This window comes from Neofelis nebulosa, chromosome 15, assembly GCF_028018385.1.
Source record: "Neofelis nebulosa isolate mNeoNeb1 chromosome 15, mNeoNeb1.pri, whole genome shotgun sequence".
Classification (NCBI taxonomy): domain Eukaryota; kingdom Metazoa; phylum Chordata; class Mammalia; order Carnivora; family Felidae; genus Neofelis; species Neofelis nebulosa.
The window spans coordinates 16,326,263-16,340,452 of NC_080796.1; the positions used below are offsets into that span (position 1 = coordinate 16,326,263).

At 45.2% G+C, this 14,190-nt stretch overlaps 1 protein-coding gene across 6 annotated transcripts in view; it reads right to left on the reverse strand.

Annotated features, from left to right (window-relative positions):
* ILDR2 (immunoglobulin like domain containing receptor 2) overlaps positions 1 to 14,190 on the reverse strand; it is a 63,572-nt gene that overhangs the window by 44,474 nt on the left and 4,908 nt on the right. For 5 of the 6 annotated variants that reach the window (XM_058702411.1, XM_058702409.1, XM_058702410.1 and 2 more), the window contains exons 2-3: positions 3,491 to 3,823; positions 2,483 to 2,602 (exon numbers count right to left, since the gene is read on the reverse strand). In XM_058702411.1, coding sequence (XP_058558394.1) covers positions 2,483 to 2,602; positions 3,491 to 3,823 — 453 coding nt within the window. Of the gene's footprint in view, positions 1 to 2,482; positions 2,603 to 3,490; positions 3,824 to 11,893; positions 12,001 to 14,190 lie in introns of those variants that run through there. The other variant, XM_058702407.1, reaches the window with a different exon arrangement.

A 14,190-nucleotide genomic window follows, 5' to 3' on the forward strand; every position in this document is an offset into this window, starting at 1 on the left:
AACCATTCCTCAGTAAAATTCAATGACTGAACCAGTGGCTCATGGAGGTTGTAATTAGCAATCTGTGGACCCAGTTATATTATCCCTGAGGATTTCATGACTCCTTGAGATTGACCTCAGACATCAGGTTGCTCTCCTGGGCTCACATAAAAGGAATACCTAACAATCAGGCCCACAGGATGTAACAACCAAATAATTAGAATTTTAGAAACCGCGACAATATTTTGACTCATTCTCTATAGGGTGTCAAGATAAAGACGACTCCGAATTTTGCATCTGGAAAGTAAATACAGTAGTTTATGTGGCCAGAAAGTTCTCACAGATTTCCAAATAACTTCTTTCAATGAACATCACAACTAGTATTGCCCTAAAAAGTTTATACACGGCAAATTAGGGGCGCCTGGGTGGCTCAGTCGGTTAAACGACCGACTTCGGCTCAGGTCGTGATCTCACGGTCCGTGAGTTCGAGCCCCGCGTCGGGCTCTGTGCTGACAGCTCAGAGCCCGGAGCCTGCTTCCGATTCTGTGTCTCCCTCTCTCTCTGACCCTCCCCCACGCATGCTCTGTCTCTCTCTGTCTCAAAAATAAATAAACATTAAAAAAAAAGTTTACATGGCAAATATATCACACTCTGAGCATTTCTAATTAATGTGGAGCACAGCAGAAGGGTATGTTTCTCCCCTGCGAGAACCCCAGCATGTATCTGCTCATCTCACAGATAAGCTCCTTCTCCTGTGATGAGTTCATCTGCAGGCTCCCCAGTTTTCTTTTACTGTTCTTTTTGGAGGGACACGGGTTTCTGTTCTTCATCTTTTCTCTCAACATTGGTGACCATTTTCAGCTGAGCCTTTCTCTCACCCACCTCTTTCTGTCCTCCGGACAGACCGCATCGTCCCCCTAGCGACCGTGTGTTTCGATCCAGGGAAATGCCCTTCCTATACTTGCCACACATCCTCAGATGACAAGGCTTTCCCACTCTATTTGTTTCCCCACGTTTGCAGAAGTGGGAACAAATGATTTAAAGTGGTTTTTACCTGGCCTCATTTTCCTGCACAGGCAATTACTTCTCTGCAAATGGCTACACTAGCCAAATAACTGTGTCCACAATTAGCTAATTGCAGGTTCAATGAGCCACTTGTTCCTTCAAACTTGGCCATTAGAGTTGTGTGATTGGGCAGAAATTTATCTTTCTATTCCCCTCTGATCTACAGAGTCACAGCAGGTCCCAAATCTGATTTCCCCGCATTCTTTTACAATGTGAATCTAAGCCTTTTTACTTTACTTCCTTTTGTGTATCTGGATTCCATTCTTTTACAAACCGCAGCAGCTACGCTTTATATATTAGACCCAAGGAATATGTATTTGAATTAAGTCAACTCTTTAATAGGGGTTATCATTAATTAGAGGGTGAATTATTAATAAATTATCCACTTTATAAACCGTGAAAGTAAGGCTGCAAAACAGTTGATTTGCCAAAGGCAAGCAGTCATAATAGAGTAAAACTAAAAACCCTAAATAGCAAACTCGACTTTCTCCCTAGGCACTGAGCTTCCCACACAGGGTAAAAATTAACCTTCAACCTCACTTGCCTTTAAAAGAAAGCACCCTTAAACATTCCTAAAAATCATTATCACCTGGGTTCTTTGAAACTGCAAAAAATGTCATTTCTTTTAAAAACTGCTTGAAGTTTTCTCCTACAATTAATGTATTTTCTTTTCTCGATTTCTGTATATTTTACTCTAATTTTCTTGTTCAACCAACACTTACGGAACATGAAACATGTGCTCAATTTTCAGTTTCATCACAAGGAGGTCATCTCCCACTAACACTCCTCCAATCCACTAGAAAAGTCGCCAAGAATAGTGAGTTTTCATTTATGAACAAATTAATATTAATAAGGACTAGATATATTTGCTTTGGGAATGACTCAGACCCTTTTAGGTTTCAAGACATCTGCCTTCCAATAAACACTAGCAGACTCTCCGATGGTTCTTTTCACCTGGAACATTTTATTGTTAAACTCTCTAGTTTACAGCCACCCCTCCTCATGATTGTCCTAAGTGTCTGTAACTGAATGGGAAACAATCCCCCATGTCTCAGGAGATCCTGACTCACCAACAAATCCTTCTCTCTCAATTGTCTCTATTCTGCTTCAAAAGCCTCTGGCATTTTCTTCAACACTTAGCGTATAAAAAGGTAAGTAAAGCATAAGAGCAAAGAGAAATCAGGGCTAAAGGTACACAAGTGGAAAGGAGGGAAAAACAACTCTAAGAAAGCAGAAGAAACACTCAGGACAATGCTAAAAAAAGGGAGGGGGGCACAGCCTCCAAGAAACAAGATACAATAACGCCTACTGCTCACAGAGAACATGTACTAAAACCAGTTTGCGCACAAACGATAAAGCCTGCGTGTGCACCTGCTGGGATATGGAGGGAGAAGTGAGGCGGTCGAAGACACAGGTGCTGCTGATGCTTTTCACTTACCCAACACCAGCAATTCTGCCGAGTCCTCGTTTTTGCCCTCCAGGTCATCAGGGGTAGTGATAATACAGTAATAGAGTCCGCTGTCTCCCCACATGAGTTTTCCAATTTGAAGATCAGCATCTGTGATCACAAAAAGAAGTGCCCAGTCCTACAACTGCCCCCTGAAAGGAAAACACTGAACAGTAGAGGGTGAGAGAAGGGCCCTTCTGGATTGTTTACAGGTCTACTTCTCCACTTAGATGGCAGCTGACGAGATGTTTATTTCAAACAAACAAAAACCCAATAGCAAACAACAGCATCCCTAAGGTGAGACACTTAGTGTGTCCCCAGAAACTGGTCTAGGGCCAGTTCAGTTTTGGGAATAGATGACTGCTTGCAACCAACCAGATCTGCAGAGGCCCCTGAAAGCCAGATACATTCCAGAATTACCCTGGACTCCCAGAAATGGGCTGGCTTCACAGGAGTTCTTCAGAATTCACAGGTCACGTCAGACTCTTAGGCCCTTTTCTTGTCCAAAGCTTTAGGGGGCAGAAGGAAGGGTAGAATTGATGCAGAACCACCTGGGGCTTGGACCATGGCATCTACCCGGCTCTGTAACTTGATGCATTCATCCCTTCTCCCAGCAGAGCAACTGCCTAGGGAAGTGTGTTTTCTGAGTTTGGGAATGGGCCGTAAACGCTAATGCCAAGGTGTAAGGTTTTGAGAATATTCTTTCACTAGAATCTGTTTCAATTCAGTTCTGATAACAAGCTCCTCAGACTAGAGGTCGGGACCGGGAAAGACTATTTCCAAAGCTCATCTCTGTGTCTGTCCTAGATATTACACCCTTTACACTTTCTACACTCACTGTCCCATTAAGTAGTTCGCTAAGCTTCTTGATTGCTTCCATCTCCCATAAAATCAAAATCTTGAGGGGTTGCAAGGCTGAGACGCTGGCATCCCCTTGTGTGGGGGAGGGTGGAACTAATCTCCCTTCCATTCCTGGATTCCAGGCGGAGGCATCATTACCATGCACAATCGTGATCTCTCTGCCCCTGTAGAAGTCTCCCAGGGTGACGGTCGAGCCCTGTTTGGAAGCTACCACTCGAACAGTCCTCCTGCTGTCTAAACAATCCAAGTAGGGGTCCCACTCCAAGTTTCTTTTGCTGAGAGACTGGGCCCGGGGAGAGGACATGCCCAGGGATTCCCCCATGCGATCCTGGCAGTAGGACTTGAACTTCCACTGCACGACGGCAGGCTGATGGGAAGACGTGGAGAAGTGGCAGCGAAGCACGGTGGGCTGGAAGAGCATGGCCACCTTCTTCTTGTCAGGCACTGTGACTTGAAGGCCGTCAGCCATGGCTGCAAAACACAATGAACATGTCCAAGTGGTATCCACACCCTGGACCTTACCTCCCATCACACAGTCGCGCCTTTCCACCTCACCTCCCTGATCTGTCCCTCCTCGCTTTCCCCATCACAGTTAATGGCATCATCCCATCTGGCTGCATTGTCCAGAAACCTGCCCTCACTCCCGATATCCAGTCGGTCACGAAGCCATGTCCATTTGATCTCTTAACATCTTTAATATTTCTTCCCTCCTCTTTGACCTCACTACCATTGGTTTTGTTGGTGACCTTTTGATTTCTTGCTTATAATATTACAATAATCTCGTCTCATCTCCCCGCCGGCCACTGCCCACATGTCATCCATTCTCCTTGTTATATAATTCAAGCAGTCTTTCTAAATCTGGCTGCTGTGGCTCTCCTTCTTAGAACCCTTCACTCAACCTCCCTGGCCTTCAGGATAGAACCCAAAGCACCTGGAAAAGATGTAAGGTCCTTCATCATCTAGTTCTTCTTACCTCCTCAGCCTCACTTGTAGTGGCACCTTTATTTGAGGTGCCACCAGCTTCCAGGAACAACCAAACAAGCTAACAGTTTCCCCAGGTGGGACATGCTATCTCACACCTCTGGGTCTTTGCACATGAAGCTCCTAGTTTCTGGAATGCTTTCTCCTCACTTCTTTCTTTGGGAAGCTGTTTTCCACCCTTCAAAGCCCAGGTCAAAGGCTTTCTGTAAGTCTTCTCTGACCCTCAGTCCATTCATCACTTCCTCCTTTGTGCCATCAGAATCCCAGCATCCTTTTCTAGACACTTCTTATAATTACTCTGCAAGAATTTCTTTTCATGCCTGTCACCCCCATCAGATTTGTCAGGTAAGAAATGTGTCTTATCTTACTGTCCTGGCTTGTGAAGCCCACAGGTGCTCAACTAATATTTGATAAATAAAAACAATGAAGCTGGGAAGTATAACTTCAGGAGGAAGTGACTTCCCTTCCAGATGATAAGCTAGCAAAGGGGACAGAGATGAAGGGAAATGAAAGCTTTAAGAGAAATGAAGATTTTCAGATCAAAAGCACTAGACTAAGTTCAAAAGCTTTGAAGGTTCATCAAAAAAAAAAGGGGTAGGGGAGAGAAGGGTACCTGGGTGGCTCAGTCGATTGAGCGTGCAACTCTTGATTTCAGCTCAGGTCAGGATCTCACAGTTTGTGGGTTTGAGCCCCACGTCAGGCTCCATGCTGACAGCACAGAGCCTACTTGGGATTCCCTCTCTCCCCCTCTATCTGCCCTGCTGCGCATGCTGTCTCCCTCTCTTTCTCTGTCGCTCAAAATAAATTTTTTAGAAAAGGGAGAAAGAACGCTAGAAAGCAGACGAGAAGTTTAAGTGGCGAAAAGATACAGCCTGAGGCTTTGTCCAAGAAAGAGAGGGAGATTTCAGTGAATGGAAGACCAGGGGAGTATTTGAGAGGCAAAAGGTCTCTGTTAACTTAATGGTGAGATCTAGAAATTCCAAGCAAAGAGAACTTAACTTTTTCAGTTCAATGAGAGAATCAGGAGTTTCTACCTTGATCTAACGTAGAAGCAGAAACAGAATGATGATGAGAGGCAGAGAAGGGAATATGAACAGAAAGACATGATAAAGATGCTCTGAATTAAGTCCAGGAAGGAGTCTGCCAAGTCAGCTGCTGGGAGCTTGAGACCCTAGAATTACAGTGGACTTGAGGCACGCGAGGAAGGAATAGTTTCCGCGGGGCGCCTTCTGTCCTTTATTCCTGCCAGTGTTCAAAATGACATCTGGAAAGCACACTCACCCTCACGGTTCCAACATACACTTATTTACCTATGAGTGTCTCCTATGCAAGGACCCTCAACAAAGGCAAAATACCACACTCGGGCTCCTGTCTTCGGAGTTCCAGACCAGCACCTCTCGCTATGAAAAACCAGGTTCTAAGTTCTTCTGGGGAGAAAACATTTTCCGCATTCTGTGAACATGAGGAAGTGAGTACAACAGAGTGTTTGAGATTCACCAAATCGTAGTGTTTTGAACCTACCAAGTGCTATAGAATAAGTGAAGGAACGTGCGCGCACACGAATGACTATCACTACAGGAATTTCTAAGACTTTGCAGAGAAGACGGTTACATGTGTCATAGATAGCACGGTATAGTAAAATAGCAGTGGAATCAAATAGATAGTACTCATAATGCTTACTCACAGGGTTGTTAACAAGCATTACGTCACCGGGCACCTGTCCGGGGGAGACCCTACCGCAGAGGACTGTGACCATGTCCTGCAGTGGTAGATCTCAAACACTAATCCTCCCTCACCTTTCCTGCTTTCTCTCTCACCTCCCACACTGAGGCTCCTGAATCTCCATGAACGTCCGCCACCAACAGGCTTGATGACCACCAGACTATGTACATCAGCCTCATCCAGGGGCAAATAATTCCAATCTGGAAGCTCACCGAAGAATCTCAGTTTCTAGGCTCCATTGCTTCCTTCCACCACGCCAAATGTTGATGTGGCTAATTCCACTGCTTTCTAACTCACAGAGCTGGCGTGGGAAAAGAAATTTCTTTACAATTTCTCCTGAAATTCCATTGCGTTAATTTTTAACCTTGTAATTCTTCTCCAAATCCCTATTCACACTCCAATTTTCCAGTTCTCCAAAAATGGGACAGAGAGGTGAAGGGACTTCGGTTAGCAGTGGTTGAGGCTGAATAACCAATCACAGGCATTGTTCCCAGTACAACACTTTGTACTTGACCACACCGCCTTTCTTCTCTGCTATCACTTCAGGCTATACCTGGGAAATCACATTTCCTAGCCTTTCTAGGATAAAAAAAACCAGCAAAGAAGGCAGACAAAGTGTTGTATAAAAGCGTTGCTAAATAAAAGTATTGTACATTTTTTTGTTTGTTTGTTTGGTCAGGGTTTTGTGTTTTTGTTTGTTTGTTTGCGAGAGAGTTAGGTGATTACTAAGAATAACCTCCTTTACAGCTCTGTTCTCTGTTAACGAGATTAGCCATTTGACCAAGCTATTGGACTCCCTTAATTATTAATGTAGTCTAGTTGGTTCTCCGTTCATTCCAGGACATACAATACAAATCCATGCTCCAAAGAATCAGGAATACATTCTGAGAAACACCTACCATTTTACAGCATGAGAGCGAGAGTCATGGATTTTGGAATCCAGTCCTAAATTAGAGTCCAAGCTCTACCCCTTCCTGGCTGCATGACCTACAGCAAATTTCTCAACTCACCAATTTTAGTTTCCTCACTGGTAAAACCAGGATAATTATAACTACCTTACGGAATTGACTGAAGGCTAAATGAAATTTGAACCCAAGTACTTAGGACGGCATGGTATATGGCAAACACTCAATAAATGTAGCTGGTGCTCCTGTCAAGCACAGTCTATTGACTTCTGGGAAGCTATGAACCTAGAGCTGGGTGAGCACAGATACGAAGACGGGAGATGCTAAGTGCGTAGAGGGCAGAGTGTGCAGAAACTGCACGGGAACGCTAGAATAGGTAATTAGGAGTTGAACAGTGACAGTGCCTGGGTTTACTCATCACTGCACAGTCACACAGGCACCTCCTGGAAATCAGAAATGGAGGGTAACCCTGTGTGTTCCTGTGCAGGTATAATAGGAACCCTGGAACTCTCAGCTAAGGATACATCTGGACAACTGGAGAAGACAGGACGAAAAATCTCAAGTAAATCCCAGTTTATCGGATCTTTAAGGACCTTAAGAGTGAAGAAAGATGGAAATGCCAATCCCTGCTTTAGCTCTATGAACTTCAAACTGTAGGACGAATGCCACCCGAGTCTTGAGCCTGCCTTTAGGAACCCCAACCCACTCTAGTGGGGTCTGGAATTGCTCTTCTGGCCCTAACCCTGAATTCTGGGTGAGGGCTTGGATTCCTTATACCCACTACGTACCATCTCCTTCTCAACCTGTGTTTATCTTAGATGGTCTCCTCCTGATTTGCAATCCATTTGCCCAACTGGGACTGAGACCTTACTCTAGGCTCCAGTCTGTTTACCTGGGCCACGATACTAGCCCCTTCTCCGGAGGACTGAGTACTGTTTCCTCTCCCCCCGACACATGACTGAACCAAATCTGAAACCATGTGGCTGACCACCCAACTTGGAAAAATACCTCTCATATGGGATCTCCATTCCTACCACCAGATCAGGCCCCCCAGAGAGAGTATGTAACTGGGCGAAAACTAAGATTGATAGTTCCCCATGGCATTACGGCCTGGCAATACCCTCCCTCTGAGAGGCCTGGCAATACCCTCCCTCTGGTTCTCATTTCCAAGAGATCTGCCCTGGGGTAAGGTTAGCGTCCTGAGCTTTGGTCCTACTTCCCACAGAGTTTTTTCTATTTCACTATTTGTCAGATGCCAAAACCTAGTACTCCTTACGCTGGAGTCTATACAGGCTAATAAGAATATCTTTGCATGCCAGGTAAATAAATTAAAAATGGTCAGCCTCTTCGTGGTGTTCATCCGTGCATTTGATCTGAGAAATCTTATTCCCTCCCACGGTTCCAACTATCATTTAAGTCTCAGACCCTCAGCTCTCTGAAGCCTCATCTGCATGTTTTAACAGATACTTCAAATTCAACATGTCTAACCCCATTCATCATCTCTTTTCCCACTCCTTGCTTCTAGAGCAGTCCTTCCTCTCTCTCTAGCTCCTCTGCCAGTATACCCCCATCCTATCACCTCGGATAGAAATCATAGCTTTGATGATTTCCTCTCTGTCCCCGAATACATTTGGTTGGTCACTAAATCTAAACATGTCTCAAATTTGACCCTTCTCTATTGCCGCCATCACCCCCTTCAATTAGGTTTCTATTCCTCCTACTAAATAATAATTATGAAATGCTTACTGTGTGTCAGAAATTGTGCTATGCATTATTCATGTAGTATCTTAACGAATTCTCTCAAAAAATTCTATAGTTGTTACTATGTTCGTTTTATACATGATGAACCTGTTTCTCAGAGAATGTATGTATCTTCCCTAACATCTCAGAGTTAGCAAGGAACCCAGGCTGACGGGCTCCAAAGCTCTTGAGCATCACTTCACATAGGTCTCATTACCTCCTCAGTTTTATAATTGCCTCCTACGTGGTCTCCCTACTTCTGGCCAAATACACTCTCCACATTTTTTTTTTTTTTTAATCTAGAGTTGTTTTTTTAAAGACATATCCAATCATATCTGCTCCCTGCTTCAAGATTTCCATTGACTCCCCTTTCCTTCCGGGATAAGACCCGAATGCCTAGACACGGCATATAGGGTCTTCAATGTGATTTGGCCCCAAGCACACTCCAGACATACTAAAACATTTTCCGTTCTCTAGCTATACATGTTATTCCTTTCGCTGGGGAAACACCAGAGCATGGAACTGAAGGAGTCCCTGCGAGCCAGAGAGAGGGAAGCATTAGGTCATGCATACGTTGGCACAATGGGAAAGATGGGCCTCCGAGTCCAGGCACTGGTGACACCATAAGGGACTGCTGTTTCGGTGTCTGATGAAGAGATTTATAGAGGTAAGGAAAGAATCTGTGTTTCATCCTACAAGTGAAAGCAAGTATTTCAGAACACTGGAGAGAAAAGGTTAGGGAAGATAGCAAAAGATAGCAAAAGAAGCGAAGTAAGGTAAGGAATCACCCTTTATAGAAGGCATCAGTAAAATTTAGGATTCCTGACTGAGAGCAGCAAATAGCCCACTGAGGATCAAAGGTGAGGATTGGAGATTATGTGTTTTTCTACATTTGCAGAGGAGGGAATCTTCATTCTTAGACCACCAGACCATGCTGGCAGTTGTCATTGCGCCCCTGATCAACAGAGAAACTCCCCTTGCCTATCAAACTCAAATTCAATCAAAAGTCTGTTTGAAAACACTCTGTTAAGTTCTGGCAAAATTGATTTGAAAGACCGGTCCCTGATCTTGAGAAATTCAATACAAAGTTAATTTCTAACTCTAGGCTCCCTGGGGGCAGGAACCAGGATTTGGTTGACCCTGTATCCCCAGTATGTAGCAAAGCCACAGAATATGGCTAAAGCTCACACAACGCGGAATGAATCAATGGATGAAAGAATAAATGAAGGAGTGACCTACCCCCAGCACAGAGAATGGATTCTGGCCAATAACTAGAAAAGCTGCCTAAAAGTAGAGTGATGCGCGACGGCTCAGAGAGCAGCCCCCACCTCAGCTAGTCACTAGGCCAGGGAAGATCAGCTCCAAGTAAAGACAATGCCTCCCTTCATGCGGCCAAACAAGGTCCTGCCCCAATTCTCATGGAAAGGAAAGGATTCCATACGTGACAAACCGTGTTCTTGCAAGAATAACAAAAGCAGTATCTGAAGCAAAGCTGTTCTTATTTTAGCCGTTTCATTTTTTTCCAAAGCAAGTTCCTTTTCCCCACTAGTTAGTTGGTAAGCTATTCCTGCCAGCATCTTTGGGAGGCAGCTCAAGAAGCACAGTCCCCTTTTAGAGAAACAAAGATTGCTGCTGAAGGTCATGGACAATCATCATTGTAGGGATTTTCATCTTTAGAAATTTCGTATAAAGCTCATCCGTCCTTGAAGTTCCAGAAGTGGGATTCTGACCTCAGAATCACCCGTTCCCCAGCATACCTTGGCCGTCAGACTCCTAAGGTTTTGCTTCATTCCGTATGACAGTACAAATCTTCCTTCTCCTGCCTTCACGTTAGATCTTATTTAAGAAATTTATCTTTTGCCTTCACGCTTTCAACATATTGTCCCAATTTCTTAAGATACTGCCTGCCACGGGCGGGTTTCCTAGGTGTAGGAGATGAGTACAAAGTATCCACGCATCTCCTCTAGGTTTGGTCCATAGTCCAGAAGAGGAAATAAAGCTTGTCCATCCCTCAGTGGCATTGTCAGGATGGGAGCAAAGTATTTGGAGAAATGCTGCCCTGCAGGCTCAAGGTTTAAAGGAAAAGACAAGTCAGCTTGGGTCTTTTTTTCCCCTAAAAAAATTGGAACAATCCATCATCTTCCTGATGTACTTGGGTTAAAAAATAAAATAAAAAGGCTTTACAAAGAATAGCAGACATTCCCTTGGTATTTGCCTAATATCTAAGCCCAATTATGCAGCTTTCCCACGGGTTCTGCAAGTTAATCAGCTTCCTTCTAACTCCTTTCCTGCCTCAACTGGCCAGGATCAGTTTCTCTTGTTTGCTCTCTCTCATGACACCTGATTGCTTGATCCACTTCAGTGTTAGGGTGACCAGATGTGCCATTTGGATACTTTAAAAATGTGACAGCATTCTTGTGTGTTTTCTCCCTGGTAGTCCTCAAAGGCAGCAATAGCTCCCCGTCTTCCACGGGGTTATGGTGAATGCCAGTGCTGCCCTGGCTCAAGTAGGCTTTGCTCATGGCCTGCTTATTATCTGCTGCCAATAACGCTGTACTTGTGCACACAGAACTTGCCATTCATTAAGCATACGTTCTCTGTGTCCAACTGAGCCACGCTTTCCCATTCTCGGCCGCCACTGTGCAGATGAGAGCCAGAAGCATATCTCTTTTCTGTCTGATTTGCCTTGTCTTCCAGAGATCTGAAATGAGCTCCTGGGTAATGTCTAGCTGGCCTACCTCCTGTTCCAACAGGACCAAAGCTGCACTAAAAGAGGTCAGTCCCTAGCCTGCAAGGCAGAGGTACTTTGGAAAGTGTCCTGGTTCATTTGGGTGGGTCAGATTTCTGAGATGGGCCGGCCATTTGGACAGAGAAAACTCCTATAAGGAAGTTCTGAACCACCTATATACCACCTCGTTATCTGTATTTCCATGTCTAGACTCTCACCTGAGCTCCAGACCCAACGACACAACCTCATTCTCCGGGTGGATGTTACACAAGCACCTCCACCTTGTCACTCTATAGAGGGAGACACTAAGGGTCCCCCTCTGTCAGTAATGGAATTTCTCAGGGCTTAATCTAGCCAGCCAAGCCAGCCAAATACTATGCTTCCTGGCTTCTCTGTAGCTAATGTGGCCATACGTTCAGGATGAAGGTAGATGAGGAGAAGTGAAATGTGCAACTTCTGGGTTACCTTTCTAAAGACAAGCTGCCTGCCTGGCCCTCTGCTTTCCTTGCTCCAACTGGCTGAGAATGCCTGTCACTGGAGCGGTCTTGGCAGCTACATGTGCGGAATGGCAAATTCACCCCCACTGGGCCTGGATTATTACAGGGGAGAGAAAGGAATTATTCGGTGTGAGTTATTATATTTTAGAGTCCCTTTGTTAGGGCAGCTTAGACTCTACTTTAATGAAACGCAAAATAGTGAAACTTTATCTCCCTCCCTGACATGTTTCTCCTCCTGTATTAGTTCAGGCCCACAAACGGCATCCCCAGCGACCCCAAGCCACAAACCCGAAGGCCATCTTTGACACTCCTGCCCCTTCACCCTGCACATCCAACCACGCCACCGCCACTCCTCCATGTCTAGTCACTGTGTGACTAACCCACTCTGTGACTCTGTGACTAACCCACTCTCCGCACTGAGGTCCAAATGGTATTTCTAAAATGTACGTCTGTTTGGGGCACTCCCTTGCTCTGACCCTTTTAACGACCCCTTCCGGCCACTTCAGGAGTAGAAGGGACAACTGGCCCCATTTCAGAGGGGGCCGTTCTCCTTCATCCCTCCTGCAGCACCAAATTCCCCGACCACACTGGAATATTTGTAATGTTCAGCATCAGGTCCTCCCTGCTTCTTGTCTTTTTTGCACATGGCTGTTCCCTCTGCAAGTTCCCCTTCTCCCATCCCACTTTTCCCCTAGTAATTCTTCCTTATCCCTCCAAACTTGCTCGGCTATCACTTCTTCTAGGAGTCTCCTCTTGCTCTTACTGCAGTCACAGTACCCGAGAGGATGACATCGCATTGCCTAAGAATTTCCTATTCAGTGGTCCCTGCCATGAAATGACAAACTCTCTCCTGCAGCCTTTTAAAGACTCTGCTACATAGTAGGTACTCGACACATTTGCTGAATGATTTAACCCAGTTAATAGATCGTCTTATTTATTATTCCCAATTCGTTTTCCCTCTGGACTCTTGCATTGTTCCCTGTAGGCAGGGTAACACTTCAAAAACCATGGGCTTTTCCAAGGACTCGCATTGGCCAATGGAACATAAGTACGTAAGACACGTAAGGCCATGAGACACGTCCAAGCAGAAACTTAAAGGGCAGATGCATGCTTTGGCTCTGGTCACTCTAGGCCCTCCCCCTACCCTCTTGAGCCCTCCACCATGACAACGGCAGGCCCAGCTAGTGGCTGCTTCTTCATCCCGGGTCTTGGAACAAGAAGACATTTGGAACTGAGCCAAGTCCACCAATTCTAGCCAATTCGTAGCTGACTTCAGCTCCCATGTAATATGAGCAGGGGCAGATGTCTGCTCGTACGAGCTACTGAGATTTGGAGGTTGCTCCCTGCTGTATCAAAATGCTGGCTGATATGCCTACTTGGGGTTCATAATTCGTAATTGAGGACCTACTGTGTACCACGCATTGTGCTGGGAGTTTTACATAATTCCATTTTAATCATCACAACAGCCCTATAACGTAAGTTAATTTCCCACTTTCAAGCCAAAGAAAATCAGGTAAAATATTAAGCTGGTATTCAAATCCAGGTCAGTTTGAATCTAATCCCTCTCCCTGCACTGCCTCTGGGTCTGCCTCCTGATGAGCCGAGGGCATGGAGGAGTGACGATGCAGGATCCCAGCTGAATGAGGGTTCTACTCCTGATGCGGGGCAGACACTGCAGGAGAACAGGAAACAGCATGTTCTTCTGACTTCTTCTTTGTTTCTTGGCCCATAAAGAACACTAGTCACCCAAAATGCCTTCTTTCACTTTCAGAGAGCCAAAAACTATCTTGAAGGCCAAAATTTCAAGTGTGCACACGCCCCAGCTACATCCTGGGTGGCTCCCGGGTGCAGAGCCCCAGCCCCTAGTCCCGGATGGGCTCTGATATGCCAGCAGTTATCTGCTGTCCCTGGGTCACATCCTCTGCTCTCTGGGCCTCACTGGAGCACTTCTCACTTACTTTAGATCTTAGAATTGAAGTGGAAAAGCTAAATGCTTTCTTTATCACTAGTCCCTGCCATATTTCCTTGAGTTCCATGAACTCTGAGCCTCACTACCCAGTGCCCCGTAACAGACCCCACGTATGTTCACTTAAATCAAGAGTTCTACTCCGACCCACTGTAAGCAGAAAAGAATGTTTCACTTGGATTCAGGCACTTGAAACAACCAAGTCGTATCAAGTCAGTGTCACTGTTTCTCATTTTTTGGATCAATAAGATACCACGGACTTGGACAAGTCACTTATTCTCTCTGAGTCTTTGTCTTCT